The sequence below is a fragment of the Pinus tabuliformis genome, chromosome X, assembly GCF_031772625.1.
Source record: "Pinus tabuliformis cultivar Carrire ecotype Pingquan chromosome X, CPIR1, whole genome shotgun sequence".
Lineage (NCBI taxonomy): Eukaryota > Viridiplantae > Streptophyta > Pinopsida > Pinales > Pinaceae > Pinus > Pinus tabuliformis.
The window spans coordinates 760911857-760939356 of record NC_142308.1 but is presented as its reverse complement, the minus strand read 5'-3'; the positions used below and the strand labels follow the sequence as shown (position 1 = coordinate 760939356).

Genomic DNA, 27500 nt, shown 5'->3' with positions numbered 1-27500 from the left:
TGCTTGTCAAATTTTTGATAGCAAAACCAGAAGACCACCCACACCTTTACAGCCAATAGTTGCAGTTGGGCCTTTCGCCAAATGGGGCATCGATTTCATGCAATGTAACCCCACCTCGACCGGGGGGCATGGGTATATTATAGTCGCTGTTGACTATTTTACCAAATGGGCCGAGGCGATGCCTACATTGGATAACACTGGTGAAACAGCTGCCCTTTTCTTTTTCAATCATGTAGTCGCTAGGTTCGGCGTACCACGGGCTATAGTTACAGATCATGGGTCGCATTTTCGCAATCACATGATGGTCGAATTAGCTGCCAAGCTAGGGCTATCTCACGACAGCTCTACCCCGTATTATCCGCAAGCCAACGGACAAGTTGAAGCAATCAAAAAGGTCCTGAAGCGTATGTTGCAAAGGATGATCGGGGCTCATAAAAGAAGATGGCACCTAATCCTGTACTCAGCCTTGTGGGCTTACCGAATGTCGGTAAAGAATGCAACCGGGTTCACACCTTTTCAACTGGTGTATGGCCTGGAAGCAGTCTTGCCAATCCAGTGCGAAATTTCGTCGCTTAAACTCGCAATTGATCTCCTCCCCGGAACTTCAGAAGAAGAGGCTCGTTTCTTGGAAATAATCCAGTTGGATGAAACCCGTCGTGATGCCGCTCTGGCTAATGAAGCCCATAAGAAACAAGTCAAGGCTCAGTTCGACAAAAGTGTCAAACCCCGTGTCTTCTCAGAAGGTGATTTGGTCTTGCTCTATGACCAAGAATCCGATAAATTGGGAGCAGGTAAATTCAAGTCCTTATGGATGGGCCCCTATATTGTTAAAAGGGTGTTAGCAAAAGGAGCCTACGAGTTAATGGATTACGATGGAATTCCACTGGCGCAGCCCCGTAACGGGCTGTACCTCAAGCGTTACTATGCTTAAATAGTAACCTGCATGCTTTTGTTGTATTTTGTTTTCGCCAAAGTATTTGTTCTGGTCGAGTGATCCACCTTTTTCATTTTTTTGCAGATGTCGAACCTTCTGGAGACATGTGTTGGATATGCCGACGGAGCGAGTCGTAGTTCGCGGAACCTATCCTCCGTAGCCTGGGCCATTTTTGATCCAAGCGGCGAGTTAGTAAGTTTCAGAGGTGTGTGTATTGGGCAATCAACGAATAACATCGCTGAGTATAGCGCATTGATAGAACTACTCTCTGATGCCATCACACGTGGCATATGCCGACTAATTGTTAGGCTAGACTCACAGCTCGTAATACTACAACTCAATGGTATATATTCCGTTCGCAATCCAGCTATTTATCGCATGTTCCTAAAGGTTAAGATTTTGGAAAGACAATTTGATTCAATTCAATACCAGCATATTTCCAGAAACTTAAACACATTAACCGACTCATTAGAAAATTATGTGTTAGATAGACATTTGCGACATTTGTAAAAAGAGACACATCATCAATGATTGTACATATGGATCATATAACTCAACCAAAATAAAACTCGAAAATCAAAATATATATAAGTTGTTTATAGTTCATACGTAATGTTCTGGAACCAAGACAAAAATTGGTCATATGACCTAAAACTCAAAAAGTGCTAGGGGGCACCCTAGCCTAGTGGTGCTCATGATAGCACGTCACGGCCTGTGCAATCATGCGCAAGAGACGAGTCCATCGTCTAGGCACGCTAGTAGTATGCCGCTGCAACTGTAAAGGTAACTCATCGATCCGTACATCCGGAATACCGAGAGTAAGGTTCTCAACCTGCTCCTGCACAGCTGTAAGGGTCTCAGTATCATCAAGGTCGCGAAGAATAACTCTCCCAACAGGCTCCACTGCCAGGGCAGCAACTGGCGGTCTCGGACGAACTTCTGGACGAACAGGACCAACATCTGCATGCACCCAAGAGTATGATTAAAAGTCTCGATAGAATATAGCACAGCAACATTATGAATAAGAGCAGTAAACAGTTATATGGTCAAAGAGTTTACCAATAGCGCCCCACTGTTCGCCATCCGGTAGCACCAAATCTGGATCACCTCGGAAATCCATACCCACATATGGATACTCAGAAAAAACCATCTCCTGGCGCTCGAACCACCTAAAGAAGGCATCAGTAAAAGTAATCTGAGGTTGACCAGCATGCCTAGACATGTGATCGACCCACCTCTGCATGAGTGGCTCGGTCGGAGAAGGCAAGTCGAGTATAATATACTGAGGCTGCATCAGTGGGATTTTCTCCAAGGCGAAGGCAGTCAGAATAGAACCAAATCCAAAGTTCTTCAGCTTCCCGTCCTTCACCTTGGTCAACTGACTTTTCATCTGAACAAGTACTGCATCACACCAGTTGAATACTTTCGGTTGGAGACACTCCAAGGCGTGCTGCACATAAGATCTGTTGGCAACATGTAGAGCTGCGCTACCGGCCATCCTACCAATGGTATACAGAATGGACCTGAGAGACCTGTCAGTAATCTCACGGATAACAACCTTGCCGTCTCTGCTTGGCTGGGAACCTTCCCTGCAATATTGGCAGACATAATCTCTCACGGAGTCAGTCTCCCGGGCTGAACCTGACAAAGAAATGAGGGCACCTCGCCTTGACAATCCAGTCAAGAAGTAAATTTCCTCTATGGTCAAAGGGATGGATTTTCCCCTAATCTGGAATACTTGGTTAATGGGATCCCAAGCATCAAGCATATACTGCAGCAAAGTGATCTGTGCTCTCATGCTAGAGATACGGAAAAACTTCAGCAGGCCACAGTTCCGCAGTGCGTTCACCGTGACAAGGTCATGGAGGGTAATCATGTCCACCTCTTCATGTTCTCGTTCTCGCCATGTAAGGGACATTTTGTTCAAAGTTCCCTGCAAAAAAAACAAGAGAAGGAGTAAGTTCCTGAATTTGATGAAAAACTGGCAAAAATTCATCAAAAAATGTGCCAAAAACTCAGTTTTCTGAGCCCAACGCAGGCAGAGAGTGTCCCACCTGTGTTGAAGGTCAGGCTGCGTTAAGGCAGCTTGACATTCAAAGCAGGTTTCGAATGGGAAACCTGCTCTGAAGTTAGGGCGCCCTGGAAAAACCCCTGAGGCCCAGAAAAGCTGGAAAACAGGAACAAAACTGAAAAAGGAAACCATGAAAAGAAAGAGCTAGGGTTTAGCTCCTACCTGGTCCAGACGGTGCTGAAAATCGTCCGCAGAATCTCCCGGAATCAACTGGTGAAAATCAAGCGGGAAGAGGTGTTGTGGGGAAAAGTATCCAACACGGAATGACCCTATCCCACTCTAAGGGTGACAGTTCCTTAGCAACAGCTGAAAGCAAAGCTATCTAAAGTTTCTTCTTTATGACATGCAAGAGATAAAAGGAAGAGATCCACTTACCGATGTCTTGCGCAAATGGTCGATCCAATCTCCTTTGATTGCCGCTTGCTCCCAGCTCCAAGTCTTTTCACGGGCCCAGCTACACGAGATCCTGCAAATAAGACAAGAAAAGGAAACTACAAGAAGCATGCATTCATAATCGATTCAAGGATTAGCATAAATCAAAGACGCAAGTAAGACAATACACTATTGAAACACATGCGAATAGAAGAAACCTCAAATGCTTTATTAATATATGGAAGTAAGGTTCAGGCGGTGATACAACCATGAGAGGTCCAATCCAGCATCACCTTCCCGACAGAGAGAAATCTCTTCTTCACCTCCCTCAAGCAATCACCCAATACCCTCAACTGTAAACCAACAGCAATTCTCTGCACAAAAATTTCGAAACCAACAACAATTCTCTGCACAAAATTCCAGCCTCCAGATCCCATGGGATGAGATCCTTATATAGAGTTTTGGAGTGAAGATAAGTCAGCTTGATGTGTGACTTGTTGTCCTCTTCAACTCCAGTTGTTCTTCAGTCCTTCCCTCAGAGTTTCTGCCTTCCACTTGGAGTTTTAGAACCTCTTAACTCATCATTAGGCGAATCTTTTGATCCAAGTGTCAATTTAGAAGCTTCCTGGGCACTGGCACATTGAGAAAAGATTCCTCCACATGTCCAAGTACGCTCAGCGCAGGTAGCCTTTGTTCTACCTGCTATGCAACGCAGGTAGCCTTTGTTGTACCTGCTATGCAGCGCAGATGCCTAGTGGAGCAGCTGCAATGATCCAAAACTGACCTGTTTTTGAGTGTTTTTCAGTGGAGAACTGAACTGTAGTGCTGTGGTTTGCTGACCTTGTTCCTCTAGGGGTAGGAACAACATGTTTAGGGACTTTGGATCCCTCAGATTATTGACATTTCATGCTCTATGCTGTAAGGCACAAAAATGTCTATAACAGTTGCCCCCTAAAGTATGAGGTCGTTTATCGGGTGAAATGCTTTATTAGGAGGATCCGAAGTTCATTCAATCGTCGGGAGGTGACCTGTAACAAAATACAATACAATACATTATCTTTTCATACTTTCTTTTCATGATCTAGCTGACGCGGGCATTTCCCATGCTCAGCTTTATAAATACATTTGCTGCACATAAACAGACGATCGTCTGATAATAGACTGATAATTCTCTGCTTTTAATTATCATCCTTTTAGTAGGATGACCATCTGCTGCACATGTCTATGTCTTTATCTCCTGAATATATATCGCAGCCCGGATGGATGAAACTAGATCCGGGGTCTTCAAACTTCCGATCTTCACACTAAGTACAAGTCGATCCATGTGAGAATTTCTTGAAGTCGAACATGGAAAGACATCGCTTGATTACCAGTCAATAATGTAAACTGTTAACAAGCACGAGAGGAATCACCGATAATGATGATGACCCTCAAGGTACTGCAGCACAATTCACGTGGCGTGAATATAGGATCTGACGTCGAACACCACGCAAAGTCTTCTGGTCGAAGGTCATTAATGTATACCTATCGCCAGAAGTGAGAAACTTGCCATTGAGGCATGCAAGCTTCAAAGTACTGAGGGGGTGTTCCTAGATCAACTTCTTGGATAATGAGCTGATGTCGACAAGAAGTGATCCGTCAAAGGAGGGCCTTAATGAATCCCACATCAGTGACACGGAACAGAGCTAGTGATGATGGTGAAAACGATCTGTGAAATATGATTCAGGGTGGTGGTCATGGAAGGATGAAAGATGATGTATGGTAGTGGATGGGACTCGGTTGACACTTTCTGAATGACATCTCTTGAACATATAACGACACTGATGTGATGGATCGGTAGCATTACCCCATGTATGGATGGTATGGCGAGACCATGGTGAAGGGACCGGTGAATGATAATAACCCAACCCGATATTTACGGAGGCAAAAGTGTCATGTTCAAGAGTGACCTGCTACCATTAAGCTTTGAGGTTCTTCCCAATTTTTCCCCAGTCATTTCTGACCAGTACCTCTTTATTTTTGTCAAGCTTGAGGAGGATAACATATGCTTGATCTATAACCTGCCCTTCGGGCAAGCCCATCGCTATGTTTTTAATGAGCTTAGCGATAGGGAAACTCGTTCTCGTCTAAAGACAAGTTTGTCGCTATCTACTATTTTTAACGAGCCCAGCGACAACGACAACTCGGTCCTTTTCATTTTTAGAGAGTCTGAAAAGGGTACATAAAGTGGACTCCAGGGGTCCTTTTTCGTCATCTAATCCCTTAAGTCCGAAAAAGTATAAAACAATACAGAAGGGATGAATGTTCGATATCTTTATCGAGCTGAACTAGACAAGCGCTCGATCTTTTTGTGCAATAATCCCTCAAGTCCAAAAAGATTAAAATCTAGAGGAGGGATAGCTCTTCCGGTCCTTTTAACGAGCTGGAAGGCCAAAACTCAGCAAACTTTTCATATTTTACGAGTCATTGAAAAGAGCTCAAAGAAGACTCGTCTTTTGAGGAACGAGTGATAAACAGGGATAGCAGCAGATTCCAGGTACAGGTTGGAATTTTCCAATCACGGCAGTATTACAAGGATGGCTAAGTGAAATCACTCTTCGCAGCTGTTCCTCAAAATAGGTAAAAAATCAAGTGGATGTGAATGATCAGCCAAATGAAAAGTGGAGGCGACGGTGCAAACACGACCAAGGCTTTTATGGCTGATGAATTTACGGTCTCAAATGGTTATTTACCGGTTCATTTTTTTGAATGAGCTTGAACACTGGGGGAAGCTTGCTCATAAGCTTAACATTTATTTTTTAACGACCATGAACTTCCGCATTAAAACTGCTCGGATCTTGCGTTTATTTTTTAACGAGCATGAACTTTGCCAAAACTGCTCGTTTGATAAGATCAAATTCATATTTTACCATGACTAGCTTTTTCTTTTTTAGAAATAGTATTGTATCATCAATTGCTGCAACAAACTTTGTTAGAAACGGATAATATGAAGTAAAAATACTAATATTTCACTTTGAACTACGTAAAAAGCAATTAAAAGATGTTTTTACCTCTCATTTTACCATTTCATGTGCATTTGGTTTGTTGGAGCTTTGGAGGTGCCTCTTCCTCTTGATTTTTCACCAGCTGATTTCGGGAGATTCTGTGGACGATTTTCAGCGCCGTTTCCACCAGGTAGGAGCTAAACCCTAGCTCTATCTTTTCATGGTTTAATTTCTCAGTTTTATGCTTGTTTTCCTGCCCCCATGAGCCCCTGGGGTTTCTCTAGGGCGCTCTGCCATCAGCGCAGGTTCCCTATATCGAAACCTGCATTGGGGTTCTCATTTTCAAAGGCAGTTTGTGCCCCAACGCAGGTGAGACCCTTCCCTACCTGCGTTGGGCGCAGAAAACATCTTGGTTGCATAATTTTCATGAGATTTTTGCCATTTTCTTTACTGAGTCAGGGGTCTTACTCCTCCTCTTGTTTGTTTTGCAGAGTTTATTGGAGCAGAATGACTCTTACGTGGCGAGAACGAGAGCATGAAGAGGAGGACATGATTGCCCTCCATGATCTTGTTACCGTGAGCGCGTTGCGGAACTGTGGCTTGCTAAAATTCTTTCGCATATCTAGCATGAGGGCACAGATACGTTTACTGCAGTACCTGCTTGATGCTTGGGATCCTGTTAACCAAGTGTTCCAGATTAGGGGCAAGTCCATCCCCTTGACCATCATGGACATTTACTTCTTGACCGGGTTGTCAAGGCGGGGTGCCCCCATTTCCTTGTCTGGTTCGGCCCGAGGGAGTGATTCCGTGAAAGATTATATCCGTCAGTATTGCAGAGAGGGATCCCAGCCGAGCAGAGACGGCAAGATTTCTATCTGTGATATTACTGACAGGTCTCTCAGGTCTATTCTGTACACGATTTATAGGATGGCCGGTAGTGCATCCCCTCATGTTGCCAACAGGTCATATGTGCAGCATGCCCTGGAGTGTCTTCAGCCGAAAGTTTTTAACTGGTGTGATGCAGTACTGGTTCAGATGAAAAACCAGTTGACCAAAGTAAAGGACAGGAGACTGAAGAATTTTGGCTTTGGTTCAGTTTTGACTGCCTTCGCTTTGGAGAAGATACCCCTGATGCAACCTCAGTACATTGTCCTCGACTTGCCATCTCCTACTGAGCCACGCATGCAGAGGTGGGTTGACCACATGGCTAGACATGCAGGTCAATCTAAGATTACTTTCACCGATGCTTTCTTTAGGTGGTTCGAGCGGCAGGATATGGCCTTTTCCGAGTATCCATATGTTGGCATGGATTTCCGAGGTGATCCGGATCTGATACTACCGGATGGCGAGCAGTGGGGTGATCTTGGTAAAATCTTGACCTTATCACTGTTTACCGTTTTTATTTGTAATGTCCTTGTGCTTTACTCTATCAAGACTCTAATCAAACTCATGTGTGCATGCAGATGTGGGCCCCGTCCGTCCAGCAGTTCGTCCGAGAGTTCCGGCCGCTGCCCCTACAGGGGAGGCTCCTGGGAGAGCTATTCTCCGTGACCTTGACTTGGCCGAGACTCTTACAGCTGTGCAGGAACAGGTCGAGGGTCTTACCCTTGGGATTCCGGATGTACGGATCGACGAGCTGCCTCTACGATTGCAGCGACATACTACTGGTGTTCCTAGACGATGGTCTCGTCTTCTGCGCATGATTGCACAGGCCGTGGCATGTTATCATGAGCATCACTAGGCTAGGGTGCCCCCCAGCCATTTTTGAGTTTTGGGGTCATATGACCGATTTTGTCTTGGTTACAGAACATTATATGTAAACCGTAAACAGTTATATATATTTTTGATTTTCGGGTTTATTCCAGTTTTTATGTGATCCATGTATGAAACATCGATGATGCTTCTCTTTTTACCAATTTTGCAAATGTCTATCTAACACATAGTTTGCTAATGAGTCGGTTAATGTGTTTAAGTTTCTGGAAATGTGTTGATATTGGATAAAATCAAACTGTCTTTCCAAGATTTTAACTCTTAGGAACTTGCGATAAATAGCTGGATTTCGGATAGAGTAGGTACCATTGAGCTGTAGTACCACGAGCTGTGAGTCTAGCCTGACGACTAGCCGGCGTATGCCATGGGTGATGGCATCAGAGAGGAGCTCTATCAACGCGCTATACTCAGCGATATTATTTGTTGATTGACCAATACATACCCCCCTGAAACTCACTAACTCGCCGCTTGGGTTAAAAATGGCCCATGCTGCAGAGGATAGGTTCCTCGAACTACGACTCGCTCCGTCAGCATATCCAACCCACGGTTCCAATGGATTTGACATCTGCAATAAGTGTAGAAAGTGGATTACTTAAACCGGAACAAACGCTTTAGCGAAAACAAAAATGTAACAAAAGCACACAGGTTACTATTAGGCATAGTAACGCTTAAGGTACAACCCGTTACGGGGTTGCGCCAGTGGAATTCCGTCATAATCTACCAACTCGTAGGCACCCTTTGCTAACACACTTTTAACAATATAAGGGCCCATCCATAAGGACTTGAATTTCCCAGCTCCCAATTTATCGGATTCTTGGTCATAAAGCAAGACCAAATCACCTTCTGAGAAGACACGAGGTTTGACATTTTTGTCGAACTGCGCCTTGACTTGTTTCTTATGGGCTTCGTTAGCCAAAGCGGCATCACGACGGGTTTCATCCAACTGGATTAACTCCAAGAAACGAGCCTCTTCTTCCGAAGTTCTGGGGAGGAGATCAATTGCGAGTTTAAGGGACGAAATTTCACACTGGATTGGTAGGATCGCCTCCAGGCCATACACCAGTTGAAACGGTGTGAACCCAGTGGCATTCCTTACCGATGTTCGGTAGGCCCACAAAGCCAAGTACAGGATCAAATGCCATCTTCTTTTGTGAACCCCCACCATCCTTTGCAGCATGCGCTTCAGGACCTTGTTGATCGCTTCAACTTGTCCGTTAGCTTGTGGATAGTACGGAGTAGAGCTGTCGTGAGACAATCCTAGTTTGGCAGTTAATTCAACCATCATGTGATTGCGAAAATGCAATCCATGATCTGTTACTATGGCTTGTGGTACGCCGAATCTGGCGACTACATGATTAAAAAAGAATAGGGCTGCTGTTTCACCAGTGTTATCCAATGTAGGCATCGCCTCGGCCCATTTGGTAAAATAGTCAACTGCGACTATAATATACCCATGCCCCCCGGTCGAGGTGGGGTTACATTGCATGAAGTCGATGCCCCACTTGGCGAAAGGCCCCACAGCTATTATTGGCTGTAAAGGAGCGGGGGGTCTTCTGGTTTTGCTATAAAAAATCTGACATGCATGGCAACTTCTAACTGCGGTTATGCAATCTTTGAACATGGTTGGCCAGAAGTATCCTGCTCGTAAGATTCTTTGTGCTGTAGCATATCCAGATTGATGCCCCCCACAGGTGCCTGAATGACATTCATTCAGGGCTTTTTCGGCTTCCTCATGGGTTAGACACCTTCTCAGGACCGTATCGACACCGCGACGGTAAAGTGTATCACCGACGATCATGTAGTCTTTTGCTTGGTATCGAATGCGTTTTTTTTCTGAGTGAGAGGTGTCTGGTTGAAATTTTTGGGTTTGGAGATAAACTATTATATCCCCATACCACTCATCACTTGCTGATATCAGAAACAAACTTCCGTCCACGATCGATTCTTTAGACGTTTCATCGTTTGACGATGATGGGAAATCGCATAATAATTCTGCGAACACTAAAGCTTTCTTTGATTTGGATTTCACAAATTCCAGATCAAACTCTTGAAGGATAGCTATCCACTTTGAATATTTGCCCCCAAGCAACTGTCGCGACAGTATATAAGTCATGGGGTTGCAATCTGACAATACAGTGGTCTTCCTAAAGAGGACGTAGTGCCGAAATCTTTGTATCGCTTGAACAGCTGCCAATGCTAGCTTTTCAACATGAGAATATTTACTTTCTGTATCATTTAAGTTTTTACTTAAATAATATATAGGGTGTTCACTTCCATCGACTTCTTGAACTAAAACCATTGCAATGGTCGTATCTGCTGCAGCCAGATACAGGTTAAAATCCCTAAGATAGTCTGGGGCGTACATTAATGATGCCTTGATTAGCGCTTCTTTCAAAGCATCAAAGGAAGCTTGTGCGACCTGGTCCCAGACGAAAGGTACATCCTTTTTCAGGAGACGGGTATAACCTTTAGCAAGTTCTGCGTAATTTGGAATGAACCTCCTCAGAAAGTTTGCTTTCCCTTGGAGTTTCTGAATCTGAAGCAAGTTCGAAGGTGGAGGCAAATTAATGATTGCTTGCACCTTGCAAGGGTCGAGACGAATCCCATCCTTGGAGACTATAAAGCCAAGTAAACGACTAGAACCGACGCAAAACACACATTTGTGCGGATTGAGTCTTATCTTGTAGTGTCGGCATCGTAGAAATATTGCTCTTAAATGTTGTGGATGATCAGTCCGCTTTTGCGAATGAGCCGGAAGATCGTCGAGATAAGGTTGAACGATGTTCTTGATGTCATGGAAAGCATAATTCATTGCTCTCTGAAACGTCGCCCCTGCGTTCTTTAAACCAAAGGGTGATTTTCGATAAGCGAATGTGCCCCACGGACAAATAAAAGCATTCTTTGACTGGTCCTGTGGGCGGATATTAATTTGATTATACCCAGAAAATCCGTCCATAAATGAAAAGATTTCACATCCGACGCATTCATCAATTATCTGGTCGATGAAGGGTGCAAGGTAGTTGTCCTTTGGACAAGCTTGATTTACATCCCTATAATCGACACACACTCGTATTGTTCCCTGTTTTTTCATAACAGGGACAATATTCGATACCCAATCGGTTAGAGGAACCGGGTAGATGAAACCAGCATGGAGAAGTTTTTCAACTTCTGCCTTAATGGCAGCGGCTTTCTTGGGGTGCACCTGCCGAAGCCGTTGTCTTACTGGTTTGACATCAGGATACATCTTAATTTCATGTTCAACGATACTCGAGTCAATGCCTGGCATTTCATCATACGACCAAGCAAAGACATCTCTAAATTCGCGGAAAAGAGCTTTATATATTTCTTGTTCTGAGGGGAACAACCTTTGCCGACATAAATATTCTCTACAATGTCTGTCTTGGTCGAGATATTTATGGCTATAGTCTCTTCTATATTGGATAGGTTTCTCTCGGAATCCACCGTATTTACAGTATTCGTTAGGAATTCAAATACTGAAGGGTGATACAGGTCGCCTTGAGTATCTTCCTTTGGAAGGGAATGATGTTGGTTATCATCCCATGGTGCCCCCTCAATCAACATTGATTGCAGGATTCCTTCGTCGCTTGCATGCACTCGTGACCAAGGATCTAAAGGGGTACCACATTCTCCTGACCTATCTACCCAAACGCTTGACGAGCATTGATTTGGGCTCGCCTCCCATGCCTGAAACATTGATTGCTACAATATATCGATTGGGCTCGGGTGCAAGACCATTGCCCGATCCATGACGACTTTGTCTTTTGCGACCTTCGTGGAAGATATCATGTTGCAGGTAGCCACCAATGGTACATTTCCTATGTACATATGATTTGGTAGCGAGAAAGTCCCCATCATCGTGGGGTCTTTCAACAGGCCTACTCCTATATCTTGAATTGAATGGTCGCTTTCATGGATCATGGGAATGCTTCCCGTAACTTGTGAACCATTAAGGAGGAAGTTCTGTTGGTCGACGACCGTAATCCCTCCTTCAAACGGGAATGCGATCTTCCTAAAATAAGTCGACACGACAGCTGCCATGGCATAAATCCATGGTCTTCCCAGTAGGATGTTGTAATCCAGATTCCCATCTATGAATTCAACATCAATTTCTACTGTTTTTCCACCTAGTTCAACCTTCAAGTTACTTAGGATACCGTAGGGGGTATATGTCCTACCGTCGAAAGCCTTTAGTGTTGTCGAAGATCTCGACAAGTTTGGTGACCCTAGCGTTTTCCAGCAGCTCATCGACATAATACATGTCGATGCCCCCTAGTCAATAATTGTTCTGTGAACAGTTTTGTTGAGGGCCTTCACTTGAATCAGGAAAGCTAGCTGAGCTGGTAACTGAGGGTCATACCCTTTGTGATCAAAGGACACAAGATTGGAATCCTTAGGATCAACCCCCCCTATTGCTGATAACAATGCCTGCCTTTGGGATGGACAATTTTGTAGTACTTCTAGAGTCGACATAGCGGATGGAGATTGAGCCAAATCTTCTACTATGTTATAATGCTGCGCCGCTCTGGCACGAGGATTAAACGTCGACTTGTGGACTACACCCTTAGGTGGTTTTATCGTTAATTCTGGCATTATGGGTGGGACAACTTCTGTCGAAGTTGTTGTCGAACTACTAGGTTGATCTTTACCTTTTTCGTTTGACAGTTGCGGATTTCCGTAATCTTTGTTCCTTGTCGAAATCAAAGCATCATTTTGCTGCTTAGAGATCGACAACATTAGCACTTGCGACGGGGAAGCGTTTCCACTATCAACCATATTTTGACCTGGGTTGGGAAACGGGTCAGTCAACACAGCTGGGTTCTTTGGACTTTTAAAAAATCTCTTGAGCTCAGCTTTGTATGGACAATTTTGTGTCTTGTGATTTTCATCATCACATATCTGACATGGCCATTTCGGTTTCCCTTTCCTAGGAGAGCTTGAAGAAGCTTTCTCAGGTGACGGATCATCTTGTTTCTTCTTCTTCCCTTTGTTTTGTTTCTTCTTGCTTCCTGGTTGAATGGTTTCTTTGCCTTTATCCGCAGATATGGCATTTACTTCCGAAGCAAGAATCTCTTCATGGGCATTTCGATCTGAAGTCTTACGGGCTTTCTGAGGTGAAGCCTTTTTCGACTTCGCGCTTGCAGTGCGAATCATGCCATCTCCGACATGAGAGTCAATATTCGATTTAGGAGGGGGAGGAATTGAAAATTCAGGTCTAGGGGCATCAGGTATTTTGTCGTAGAGCGTGCCAGACTGAGTATATACCAAGTCTAAATATTGAGCACGAGCGATTACTTGCTCCTCTGTTACGACTCCTCCCTTGGCCACATCTTCCGTTATAGCCGGAAGTAATGACTTTATAAACCATTCAGCTAACAGCTGATTAGGAACGTATGTTTTTACCATCCTACGACGGCGACGCCACTCATGTATATGATCTGATATGTGAGTAGCTGTCATTTGTTTGAAGTTGGTCAGTATTTCGGTTCCTGTTTCATACCTAATTGGTAATTGAAAATGGGTTAAGAAAGTCGTGGCTAAGAAGCTGAAATTGTCGAAAGAGGCTCTCGACAATTCTATATACCATTTAGCCGCCGGACCTGTCAATGTCCTCTGGAAGAGGCGAAGTCTTATCGAATCATCGTTCAGAGTGTTCGACGAACACCACAGATGAAAGGTCATGACGTGATTCGACGGGTCTTCACCTGGATTTCCATTGAATTTAGGAATGTCTGATGGAAGTTTGTGAGGAATCATTGGCCACCAAGGGGCATAGGCGATAGGATCGTTTGTCAACCGATGTAGATCGGGTAACTCCAGAGTTGCCACGAATGGCAGCTGCTGACTCAAGTTAGGTGAAGCGTACCCAGGATACGACGGAATCGCCTGAGCAGTTGGTCTTTGCATACCAGCATAATGTAATTGATGCTGATATGATTGATACGGTTGATGGACTACTCCACTATATAGTGGTTGGTTTTGACCGTACTGTAGGTATGGTTGTCCATTGTTCGCAAAAATCTGCTGCTCGGTACCTTGCTACACTTGCTGGAACTGCGGTTGTTGATACTGCACCAACCATGGTTGTGACGCCATTGGTTGTTGTGCTATGCTTACCACTGGGCCAAGATGAGGGGTAGGGGTACCCGTTTGTGCTTGTGTCGCCCCGGCAGTTGGCGATTGTGGTTGAGTCGCAGGGTCAAAGGGTTGTTGCATTACAACCTGAGAAAACTGAGGTTGACATGCAACAGGTATTGTTTGAACTTGCGACACAGTCACAATAGCTGGTGTCGTCGGGATGTTCGTCACAGGCATCTGTTGTTGCATAGAATACACAACTCTTGGTTGCTGGGGTAGCATAGGTATCCAACCACTGGTAGTTATTCCAGTATAACTTGGGTATGGTTGTGAACTCCCGTATGGGTAACCCCCCGGAGGGGGTAATGAGAAAGCATGTTGCCCCCCATACGGTGGTGGTCCGGAACCGAGAGGATTTATTACACCTCGAGGACCGGATTGCCCAAGTTGATTCCCGAAAGGATCAATTTGTTGAGTTCCAACATATGAGTTACTGGGTATTATCCCGGGAGAACAAACAGGAACAGACCATTTTGTCGCCATGGCCCCCGAAGGGACTCTCTCCAGCTGTTGAGAGTTAGGGACAGATGGTATGCCGGCGAACATTGTCGGAATGACAGTAGGGAGTTCTGCTGTCGCTGTGTCATTTGGCACAGTCCTAGATGTCGACGGTTGTTCAGACATTTTTAGTCTATCCAGTAGATTGCCTAGTGATTCTTCAGGAACTTCTCTGGGTGATAGGCTAGCTTCTGATGCAGTAGGAAGTAGAGTGATCCCTGCTCCAAAATGTGTTGGAGTAGTTGCTTGCGGATTTTCTACAATTTCTTCTATTGCGATCAGACCGGGTGGAAGAGGAAGACCGTCAGGTCCGTAGAATATTTCTGGTGCCGAAGAAGGGGTTGTTTCGACAGCGACAATTGTTTGAGGAGCAAGACTCTCTGAACCGATCACTGATGGAACTGATTCAGTAACACAAGTATTTGCTCTCAGACTAGGATCAGTGTTACTGTCCTTCTGGGGCTGTTGAACTTCTTCAATAGGGGCAGGGTTTCCAGAAATGTTTGGAGTAACCGGAACCTCTGATGTCTTCGGAACACTTGTTCCAACTTTGACAGGAGATTTGGAACCAGTTGAACGAGGTCGCTTTGCCCGGGTTGTTTTCGATTCTGGGGACAAAGACGTTTGTCTCGTATTCCTCCGCGAACGACGGTTCATCGATTGACTTTCTTCCACGATTGCGGATTACTTTATCAACCAACAATGCACAGGGTAAATGTGTTTTCGAATTGAATTAATTTTAGACGCTTTTTAAGACACAACTTGCTTTTTCATGTTTTAAGAGTCGAGAAAAAGCTAAAGATGACTCTAGTCTCCTTCGATGTATTAACGAGCCCAAAGTGACAAATGCTCGGATGGAATTTTTCAGTTATAGAGTTTGAAAAAGGCCAAAAGAAACTACTCTGGAGTTCTAGGCAAGGGTGTGCCAAACCTTTCGCGAAACCACAGAATACGTTTTACGGTACGAGTGGTCGATCTTCGTGAATGCTGTGTTCACTGCATCGCGATCAGTAGGGCGGCCGACACGGCTTCCTATGGATAAAGGCTTTGTTCCTATAGGGGTTCCCCAATATACGCGACGGTACGCGGGGCACAAGTCCGTATTAGTGCTATCGTCCCTCAGGAGGAATCACCCACCTTCGTAGAGATCAACAGTCACTATGTTTAACGACGCCGGTTCACATCTCTACCTAGACCTCTACTGTGTTTCGTTATGTTTCAAAGCGTTGTTAGATAAATTCAGTTCTTTTTAGGTTGATCTTGCTTAGCAGTTTGCCTTTATGGATCACCACGTGATGTATGAGACAACTCCTAAATGCAGTCTAAGAATGATAAGCAAGCTTTTTCAATTCTTTCAACTTATGAAAACCTTAACTACTGAAGGAAAAGAAAGACATCATCTTTTCAAACAGATCATAGAGCACAAACTGATGCACTTTTCCTAAATCGACATGCAAACTGTCAAAATGCACATGCACAATGCAAGTATTTCTTTTCTTCTCTCTTAATGTTTGGTGTATGACAAAAAGAAAGCTGTTGTACGATTTCGAATTCAACTTCAAGCGAAAGCAAACAAGTATTGTCCAATAATCAAAAGAACACCTTAAGATTCACTCGTTTCGACACAAGAAATACTGAAATTCGAACCATATAACGAAAGAAAATGCTCAAGCAGCTATGAACAGCAATAAACTAACTCTTAGAATCACAATGACACTTTCTCACAGGTCTAGATCCAAGAGGTCACAGCAAGACTAGTTCACTTTCGCTATGGGAAACTGTGAATGCAAGCAAGAAATACAATAAGAACAATCACGGTTTCAACATACAACTGAGGCGGAATGAGGGCAAAGAAAGGTAGTTTCAGCTGGGTACACAGGTTGACAACAGGCTGCAAAAACAATACTGAAAACTGGGCAACAGACAGTGGAGAATCCAAATTGCACAAAGCAAAACTGGATCAGCGCAGGTGCTGCACTGTCAATCTGAGATGCAGCGTAGGTAGCCCCTTCGGGACCTGTGTTGCAGTGCAGGTAGCCTTTGTTGCAGCTGCACTGATGAGACAACTCACGTCTCTCTCAGATTCCGGGTCACAGTTTGCTAAAAAATGAGCGGTTTTTGGCCAAATCAGAAGCTATCAGACAAGTATACACTAGAGGATGATTGAGGAAGATGAACACTATCACAAAGAGCTAAAAAGAGTCCTTGTGGATCAGCTCTTTAAATCATGAACATGCCCAGCACTGGGCTAGAGTAGCTGCCCTCTACTTTGCATTCGAAGGATTCGAATGCAGTTTGATTCGGTACTCCCTTTGTTCAAGAGATAAATAGCAAGAATACACAAGCTACCAACAAGACACGATCCCCAGTGGAGTCGCCAGTCTGTTGTGGGGAAAAGTATCCAACACGGAATGACCCTATCCCACTCTAAGGGTGACAGTTCCTTAGCAACAGCTGAAAGCAAAGCTATCTAAAGTTTCTTCTTTATGACATGCAAGAGATAAAAGGAAGAGATCCACTTACCGATGTCTTGCGCAAATGGTCGATCCAATCTCCTTTGATTGCCGCTTGCTCCCAGCTCCAAGTCTTTTCACGGGCCCAGCTACACGAGATCCTGCAAATAAGACAAGAAAAGGAAACTACAAGAAGCATGCATTCATAATCGATTCAAGGATTAGCATAAATCAAAGATGCAAGTAAGACAATACACTATTGAAACACATGCGAATAGAAGAAACCTCAAATGCTTTATTAATATATGGAAGTAAGGTTCAGGCGGTGATACAACCATGAGAGGTCCAATCCAGCATCACCTTCCTGACGGAGAGAAATCTCTTCTTCACCTCCCTCAAGCAATCACCCAATACCCTCAACTGTAAACCAACAGCAATTCTCTGCACAAAAATTCCGAAACCAACAGCAATTCTCTGCACAAAATTCCGGCCTCCAGATCCCATGGGATGAGATCCTTATATAGAGTTTTGGAGTGAAGATAAGTCAGCTTGATGTGTGACTTGTTGTCCTCTTCAACTCCAGTTGTTCTTCAGTCCTTCCCTCAGAGTTTCTGCCTTCCACTTGGAGTTTTAGAACCTCTTAACTCATCATTAGGCGAATCTTTTGATCCAAGTGTCAATTTAGAAGCTTCCTGGGCACTGGCACATTGAGAAAAGATTCCTCCACATGTCCAAGTACGCTCAGTACAGGTAGCCTTTGTTCCACCTGCTATGCAACGCAGGTAGCCTTTGTTGTACTTGCTATGCAGTGCAAATGCCTAGTGGAGCAGCTGCAATGATCCAAAACTGACCTGTTTTTGAGTGTTTTTCAGTGGAGAACTGAACTGTAGTGCTGTGGTTTGCTGACCTTGTTCCTCTAGGGGTAGGAACAACATGTTTAGGGACTTTGGATCCCTCAGATTATTGACATTTCATGCTCTATGCTGTAAGGCACAAAAATGTCTATAACAAGAGGCACCTCCAGAGCTCCAACAAACCAAATGCAAATGAAATGGTAAAATGAGAGGTAAAAACACTTTTTAATAGCTTTTTACGTAGTTCAAAGAAAAATATTAAGGTTTTCATCTCATGATTATGTATTTCTAACAAAGTTTGTTGCAGCAATTGAGAATGCAGTACTATCCTTGAAAAGAGAAAAGCTATTTATGGTAAAAATCAAAATTTGACTATATAATCGAGCAGTTTTAGCATAAAGTTCATGCTCGTTAAAAAATAAATGCAAGATCCGAGAAGTTTTAACACGGTCTTTATGCTCGTTAAAAAATAAATATAAGCAGTGAGCAATGTTTCCTCCAGAGTTTAAGCTCATTTTTAACTAAAAAATGAACCTACCCCGGTAAATAACCACTGTGATCGTAAATTTATCAGCCATAAAAGCCTTGGTCGTGTTTGCACCCACCACCTCCACTTTCATTTGGCCGATCGTTCACCTCCATATGATTGTTTACCCATTTTGAGGAACAGCTGCGAAGAGTGATTTCACCTAGCCATCCTTGTGACACTGCCGTGATTGGAAAATTCCAACCTGTACCTGGAATCAGTTGCTATCCCTGTTTATCACTCGTTCCTCAAAAGACGAGTCTTCTTTAAGCTCTTTTCAACTGACTCGTAAAATATGAAAAGTTTGCCGAGTTTTGGCCTTCCAGCTCATTAAAATGACCGGAAGAGCTATCCCTCCTCTAGATTTTAATCTTTTTGGACCTGAGGGATTATTGCACAAAAAGATCGAGCGCTTGTTTTGTTCGGCTCGTTAAAGATATCAAAAACTCGTCCCTTTTGTATTGTTTTATACTTTTTCAGACTTAAGGGATTAGATGACGAAAAAGGAATTGTGGAGTTAACTTTATGTACCTTTTCAGACTCTCTAAAAATGAAAAGGACAGAGTTTTCCTTGTCGTTAGACTTGTTAAAATGATTAAATAGCGACAAACTTGTCTTTAGACGAGAACGAGTTTCCCTATCACTAGGCTCGTTAAAACATAGCGATGGGCTTGCCCGAAGGGCAGGTTATAGAACAAGCATATGTTATCCTCCTCAAGCTTGACAAAAATAAAGAGGTACTGGTCAGAAATGACTAAGGAAAAATTGGGAGAACCTCAAAGCTTTAATGGTAGCAAGTCACTCTTGAACATGACACTTTTCCTCCGTACCACATCGGGTTGGGTTGTTTCATTCACCGGTCTCATCACCATGGTCTCTCCAAACCATCCACATTTGGGGTAATGCTATCGATCCATCGCATCAGTGTCATTATATGTTCAAGAGATGTTGTTCAGAAAGAGTCAACCGTGTCCCATCCACTACCATACATCATCTTTCATCCTTTCATGACCACCACCCTGAATCATATTTCACAGATCGTTTTCAACTTCATCACAATCATTAGCTTCATTCCGTGTCACTGATGTGGGATTCATTAAGGCCCTCCTTTGACGGATCGCTTCTTGTCGACTTCAGCTCATTATCCAAGAAATTGATCTAGGAACACCCCCCTCAGTACTTTGAAGCTTGCATGCCTCAATGGCAAGTTTCTCACTTCCGGCGACAGGTATACATCAATGACCTTCGACTGAAAGATTCTGTGTGGTGTTCGACGCCAAGTCCTTTATTCACACCACGTAGATTGTACTGCCGTACCTTGAGGGTCATCATCATTATCGGTGATTCCTCTCGTGCTTGTTAACGGTTTACATCATTGACTGGTAATCAAGCGATGTCTTTCCATGTTCGACTCCAAGAAATTCTCACATGGATCGACTTGTACTTAGAGTGAAGATCGGACGAGTTTGAAGACCCCGGATCTAGTTTCATCCATCCGGGCTGCGATATATATTCAGGAAATAAAAACATTGACATGTGCAGCAGATAATCATCCTACTCCAAGGATGATAATTTCAGCAGAGAATTATCAGTCTACCATCAGACGATTGTCTGTTCTATGTACAGAAAAATGTATTTATAAAGCTGAGCATGGGAATGCCCGCCTCAGCTAGATCATGAAAGCAGTATGAAAAATAATGTATTGTATTGTACCTTATTACAGGTCACCTCTCAGCGATTGAATGAACTTCGGATCCTCTTGATAAAGCATTTCACCCGATAAACGACCTCATACTTTAGGGGGCAACTGTTATAGACATTTTTGTGCCTTACAGCATGAAGCATGAAATGTCCATAATCTAAGGGATCCAAAGTCCCTAAACATGTTGTTCCTACCCCTAGAGGAACAAGGTCAGCAAACCACAGCACTGAACAAAAGTTCTCCACCTGAAAACACTCAAAAACAAGGCAATTCTGGATCATGTCAACTGCTACACTGACCATCTGCGCTGAATGTCAAGTGCTCCACTGTCTACCTGCGTTGAATGTCAACTGCAAAGAAGGCTACCTGCGCTGGGCGAGTTTGGACATGTGGCACAGTCATTCCTCAAGGTGTCAATGCCCAGGAAGCTTCCAAAATGACACTTGGATCAGGGAATTCGACTGGTGATGAGTAAGTGGTTCTAGATCTCCAAGTGGAAGCAAGAACCTCCAAGTGGACTCAAGAACTGAAGAAGAACTGGAGTAGGAGAGGACACTAGTCACGTCTCAGGCTGACTCATCCTCTCTCCAAACTCCTATATATGGATCTCTCTCCCATGAGATCCAGAGGCTGGAATCTTGTGAATGTAAAGAATTGTTGTTGGTTTGAGTTTAGAACTATTGGGTGATTTGCTTTGAAGGAGGTGAAGAGGAGATTTCTTTCCACTGGGAAGGTGATGTTGGATTGGGCCTCTTATGGTTGTATCACTTCCTGAACTTTACTTCTTCTATTAATAAAGCATTTGAGGTTCTTCTATATGCATGTGTCTCAATGATGTATTGTTGTACTTGTGTATTTGATTTATTCTAATCCTTGAATCAATTATGAATGTATGCTTCTTGTAGTTTCCCTCTCTTGCTATTTTGCAGGATCTTGGTGTAGCTGGGCCAGTGAAAGAGTAAGGAGCTGGGGGAAAGCAGCAAGGAGAGGAGATTGGATCAATCATTAGCGAAAGACATCGGTTAGTGGATCTCTTTCTCCCCTATTTTACATCTCATAAAGAAGTAATCTTAGATAGCTTTGCTTTGATTGTTGCTGAGGTACTATCACCCTTAGAGTGGGATAGGGTCATTCCGTATTGGATACTTTTCCCAACAACAGATAATACAAACAAGAATAGTATGATTAGTCTTCTTATTAGTTTAGTATCACTTGGAATAAAGAATAACTCCTTTGTTTATATTATCTAATCAGTAACTCGCAAAGGCATCAGAATAATAATTAGGAGTTATTGGTTTCTTTTTGTAGTATATGTGGTTGTAGTAATCTATTACAAGTAGGGAAATCTTGGACAAAGAAAGTATGTTTTGGATTACATACAGTTTAGTCTTGACTCCTGAAAAAAGATAGCGGAATGTCTTTATTAGTAGGAGATTAGGAACTAACAATATGACCGAGACTTAAATTCCTTTTACTGTTTTACTCTTGAGGGATTAAGCTCCTTAGACTTCATAGGCAACAAGAACTACAAATTACATACATCAGAATCATCATCCTTCTTTTTATTATTGGTATTAATGGAATGCTTAAGACATGAGCTTTGAAAAGATGAACAATGCTTTATTTATATATGGGTCTTTGAGAAGAGGACGAGTTAATTTAAAAGGATATTAAAGTAAGTTGAAGAAACTCTTTAGAATACTTTATAGTAAAGATCCATTTATAGTTTATATAGATACAAGCAACTGGAAAACCACCTCACTATGACACCCTTCACCTTCGTTTTTAGAGGACTGTTATACCACTTTTTCTCACCCTGGAACCAGCAACCCACAACAAAGAGGAGATATCAGATTCTAGATCCTTATGATATATATAGCATTGTCACATTCACCCCCAAGAAGCTACAAACAATAAAGTGAGAGTTATCTTTTAGTTTGTTGTATTATTAGCAGATCAAATCAGGTTGGTCACTACACTCCTCTCTTCTTGTTTCTCCTCCAGAGCCTTGGTTTATATTTGGGTCTTGTTGTGAGAAACGTATGAAGGTGGAAGTATGAAGATCCTTGGATATGCAGAAGTTGGATCTAGGATATGTTGGATTAGGATTTAGAAAGTACATAGAGAATAGAATAAGAATTAAGATTGTATAAATTAACATATAGAAAGTCGTGTCCTTTGATAACAAGGAGAAGGAACATAGTCGTGTCTTTTGATAGTGCATGGGTATTGATAAAATGTGATGGAATGCATTTTTGATGAGATGTTTGACCATAAGATACTCAGAACCTTATGACTGTTTGGCTTGAACAAACGCTGGACTTGGAATTTGCTCAGAAATGAATTCACTGTATTATATATTTACACTTGTAGTTTTGTTGTAATAGCTACAGGCCTATGAGCTTAAACCCTGAACATACATATGCATTGATGTGTGTAATTAAGGTGAACAACCTGTATACCTTTCAATACCAGGGCAGTGAACATAGCCCAAAACTTGTAATGACAACCTTGCTGAATTAGTTACAGGAAAGGTATGTGTCCTTCCAACTATACCTAAACATATAGATGTGGCATGGGAGTGATGGGATATTGTTCTTTGGCTACCTTAGTTTCTGTATGTTAATTGATCTGGACTCTGGAGTATTAAGACTCCTCCAATCATTATTTAAATCATGGAGGTGATGTCAAGTAGATCTGAGTGAGATTCTCTAAATTGGATCTGCTCATCTAGCTAACTGTTCTATTAATTATTCTTGAACACCTGAGGATGTGCATTCTAATTGATAGAAATAATACCTTGTCAATTTTGAAAGATAGTCTCCCAGCCAGGCCTGCTTCTACTTTGGTTTTGGGTGAGGATATAGGTAACCTATCGGTGTCAAGAGGGCTGAAATCAGGAAAAGTGACAATACATCTTACCTGGATTATCATATTGATATTTACTGTGACTAGATTGATTCATTATCCTTTTGGCTGTACTTACCCATGGGTTTTATTTTTCTCTTATTACATTCATGAAAGATTTGCGGAAGATCTCAAAGCGCTCTTCTTTGTTTAATCCGTCTGTAATGATTGTTTTCCAAAATATGCTTGCAAAAATATGCTTGAGCTATTTTGACATATTTAATGTTAATTTTAAGATATAGGAATGGTATTGGGTTTTTCCCTCATGGTACATAAATGGAAAGAAGATGAAGTGGACAACAATAATTAGAATTATTCTTAGAAATTAGTTAATGGTTGGTATTGAAATAAAAATAGTTATTGTTTTAAAAAATGTGATTTTATAATAAATTAATAACAATGAAATAATAACTCTCTTGTTTATATTCAGCCTGTAGGCTATTCAATTCCATATCATTCCATTATTATTTACAACTCATTTAATTGTCAATCTCATGCTATGATATTGGCTTTATCCCCAATCCAACATGTACTGCAGATTTACCTTGATCTTCACTTGTGTTATTGTATGTTTTTGCAATTTCTTGGAAAGCTTTAATGCATTTGGTCTTTTATCGACTCCTTTGTAATGGTGAGATTGTACTGTGTAATAACTGTTCTCCTGTAGCTTTCGTATTTTGGATATGGGGCATTATATCTCGAGAAACACAGATAGACTAACACTCTCTTTATTTTCCTGTAAATAAAACAGAGAGTTACTTTTAAACGCATTTTATTTATATTGGATATATTTTTTAGTTCCATTGATTTGTTTGTATCATCATTGGTTGAAGATCAACGAAAGTAATGTGGTGTCCGTGGCAGAAGATGAGCTAATGCGCATTCTCATATTGATGCGAAACTTTGTGCCTGGATATAAGCAAATTGTTGAGGGTGATTGGAAAGTGGCAGCGATTTCTTACAGGTCATATGATCTAGAAGGGAAAACTATTGGTTCTATTGGTGCAGGGCGTATTGGCAAAGAACTACTTAAGCGTTTGAAGGTATTCATTCTTAGGATCTAGTACTACTTCATGATGTTGCAAACTTCTTTTCAAAAATCAGTGCTCCATAATTCTTACGCATGCATGCTGTTTGTTTCAAAATTTCAATCTAATAATAATAAACATTACATGATGTTGAATTGAATTGCGTTCCTTTGTACAGCCCTTCAATTGTAAGCTTCTTTACCATGACCGTCTTTCTATTGGACCCGAATTGGAAAAGGAAACTGGAGCAACATTGAGACAAATCTTGACGAAATGCTACCTAAATGTGATGTACTTGTCATTAATATGCCTCTTTCTAACAAAACTAGGTGCGCCTTATCACAATTTCATAAATAATCTCTCCCATTATTCACTCAAACATCAATAGCACCTACATATTTTGTACAACTTGTGAACAAAAACCTAATTATTGTTTCTCTTGCCCTTTCCTTTTGGTTACAGTAGGGGAATGTTTAACAAGGAAGGTGTTCTCTACCAAGCCTAGCTTTTCTCTCAGAATCTTAACATCCCCTTTGCAAAGAGTTTCATTAGAATGACAACAACCCGAATTTAAAGCATTTCTCCACCCATCCTAATTAGAAATACAATTTTGGGTTCTCTACTAATTTTCTCCACACCCATTTAATCTAACAATGGACATAGAGCATGTATATTTATACTTGTGTGTTGGAAATACCATTTTATACTTTAAGGTTTATTATTTTTGTTTTATTATTATTACTTGAATTTCTTCTTAACAAGTGGTTGTATGGGCTCCAATGTTGGCTCTCTTATTATGGAGTATAATTCATCTTTGAGAATTTTTCAATTATTAAAGTAGGTTAGTCAATTGCTTAAAATATTAAATTTATTTCAAAAAGTTTTTGTTACTTTATAGGTTAGACACTGGCTTGAAATATTAAACTTATTTCAAAATGTTTTTGTTACTTTATAGATAAGGCGTAGATTTCTTGGCTCTATGATGAAAATAATGAAGGGAAAATACATGTTAATATGTTACTTGTGCTCTTTGACTGAAAAATACACGGTGAGAGAAAAATGTATATTATGCTAATTGAGGAATGTTTTTCACTTGTCGAACTTATAGTATTGAATTTAACACACTAACACTTTACAACAATGAACTAACAATATTCATGATGAAAATAGCAATATGGAAGATTTATCTGCATAATGAAAAAGGCAATATGGAAGATTCTGATCACGTTCCAAGGCATTTCTTAAAATGTGGATGTGACAAAAGGTTGTTGTGGAAGTTGTTGTTTGTATATGGAAAATTTCTTGATCATTGTGTATAATCCTAATGTTGATAGATATGTTTACTAAATGCTTCCAGTTAATGGGGCATTGATTTGAGCATTCAATATATTTTTATTCTTTATCAAAGTATTCTTTTGTTGTATTTGTATTTTTCAATTTATGCCTTACGGCGTTTCCTTTGCAACATCTGGTGCAAATGCTAGTATATCTTACCTCATTTTATGGTTAACATTGTATAACAAAAACATGCGTTGTGTTATGTAATTAATACTAACATGTAATATTGATTTTTTTTGTCAGAATGCTATAGGTAATGATTGCCAAGACGATGATCCAAATTATGTTCAACATATATTAGGAGATGATGAGGATGAGGATGAGGATGATGGTGGTGAAGGAGGAGATGATGATGATAGTTGCGGTGTTGGTGATGATGTGGATCAGAGTAATGAGGATGGTCAAGATGATCATGAGGATGATCTTGGTGGTGGTAGCTAGGCATGCACATGCATTGTTTTTTATGAAGAAATTATTGTGTAGAATGACATTGTTATGTTTAGATGGGTGTTGTGAATTTACCCTATATCAATGAGACATTTTGATTTTGTAGTCATACGATGAGTTTGATTTATGTATGTTGTTAATTTATCGTAGAATAACGATATTCATGAAATATTTTGATTTGTTAATCATATTTGAATTTTACTTGTTTTGATTAAAAATAATACTGATTTTATTAGTATTATGTTGCTATTTTATACATGTTTTGAAAATTGTTAATGACACATTGTTATTTTTTGGATGGATGTTGTCAATTTCTCTTAAATTTCTTTACAAATGATTTTGAATTGTGATATATGCTTTAATGATATTTAGAAACTATCATATATTTCACTATGAATCTATAAAGGGGGTCATATATGTAAAGAAAAATATACTCTATATAAGAAGTCAAATGCGGATGTAACCATGGATGCAAAATTGAGAGTAAAATTGGATGTTAAACTAGGAATTAATACAAAATGCAAACAATTGACATACAAAGTGTTTTAAATTAGAAGTGAAAAATTGTGCAATAGTTGACACAAAGAAGGGAACAAAACATGGCATACAAAAGGATATCAAATTGGGCAAAAACAAGGACACATAAATGGGCACCAAATTAGATGCAAAAAAAGACAACAACTAGATGTAAAATAAGATGCAAAGTTGAGCGTTAAAAAGAAGAAAAAAACGTTACAAATTAATATGCCAAATGATGATGCAAATAATGGTGTAAATTTGGGATGCAAACTTGGGTGCAAAAAAGGAAAAAAAAAGATGTAAGAAAAGACATAAAACAAGATGAAAAATGGGGCTAAAAAAAGGTGAAACCAAGGATGCCATATTGGATGTAAAAAATGATTCCTAATCACATGCAAATTTAGGCTCGAACTCAGACACAAAATTATATGCAAATGTGGACACAAAATGAGGCAAAAAAAGATGCAAATTTGGATGGTGAAAACGATGTAAAACTAGACACCAAAAAAATGCAAAATTGGATGAAAAAGTCGGTGTAAATAATGGTGCAACATTGGACACAAGTAGACACAAAAAAATGGTGCAAAAAGGGGCATAAAATAGCTTAAAATTGGATGCAAAACTTGGTGCAAAAACAAATACAGAAGTAGACGTAAAAAAAGGCTCTAAATTGAATGTACCATTAGACACAAAATAAGATGCAAAGGTGGACACAACACATGACTCAACATAAGATGCAAATATAAATGCAAATTTGGATGCTCAAAATGATGTAACATTAGATGCAAGAGATGGTGTTAAAAATGATTCAAAATTGGATGAAACAAATGACGCAAAATATGGTGCAAAATGAGATGGGAAAAATGGAGACAAATCAAACGTAAATGTGGATGTAAAAAATGGTCCAAAAAAAGATGCAAAAATGGGCACAAAAATTGATG

The 27500-nt window shown here is 41.2% G+C and overlaps 1 protein-coding gene across 1 annotated transcript in view; it reads left to right on the top strand.

Annotated features, from left to right (window-relative positions):
- The window catches only part of LOC149142084 (formate dehydrogenase 1, mitochondrial-like), a 36638-nt gene extending 10468 nt beyond the window's left edge, over positions 1-26170 (top strand). Inside the window, exons 2-3 of the mRNA XM_089450122.1 lie at positions 24061-24270; positions 25837-26170. Of these exons, the coding sequence (XP_089306248.1) occupies positions 24061-24270; positions 25837-26034 (408 nt within the window). The 3' untranslated portion in view covers positions 26035-26170. The remainder of the gene's footprint in view (positions 1-24060; positions 24271-25836) is intronic.
- Positions 26171-27500: the final 1330 nt, after the last annotated feature.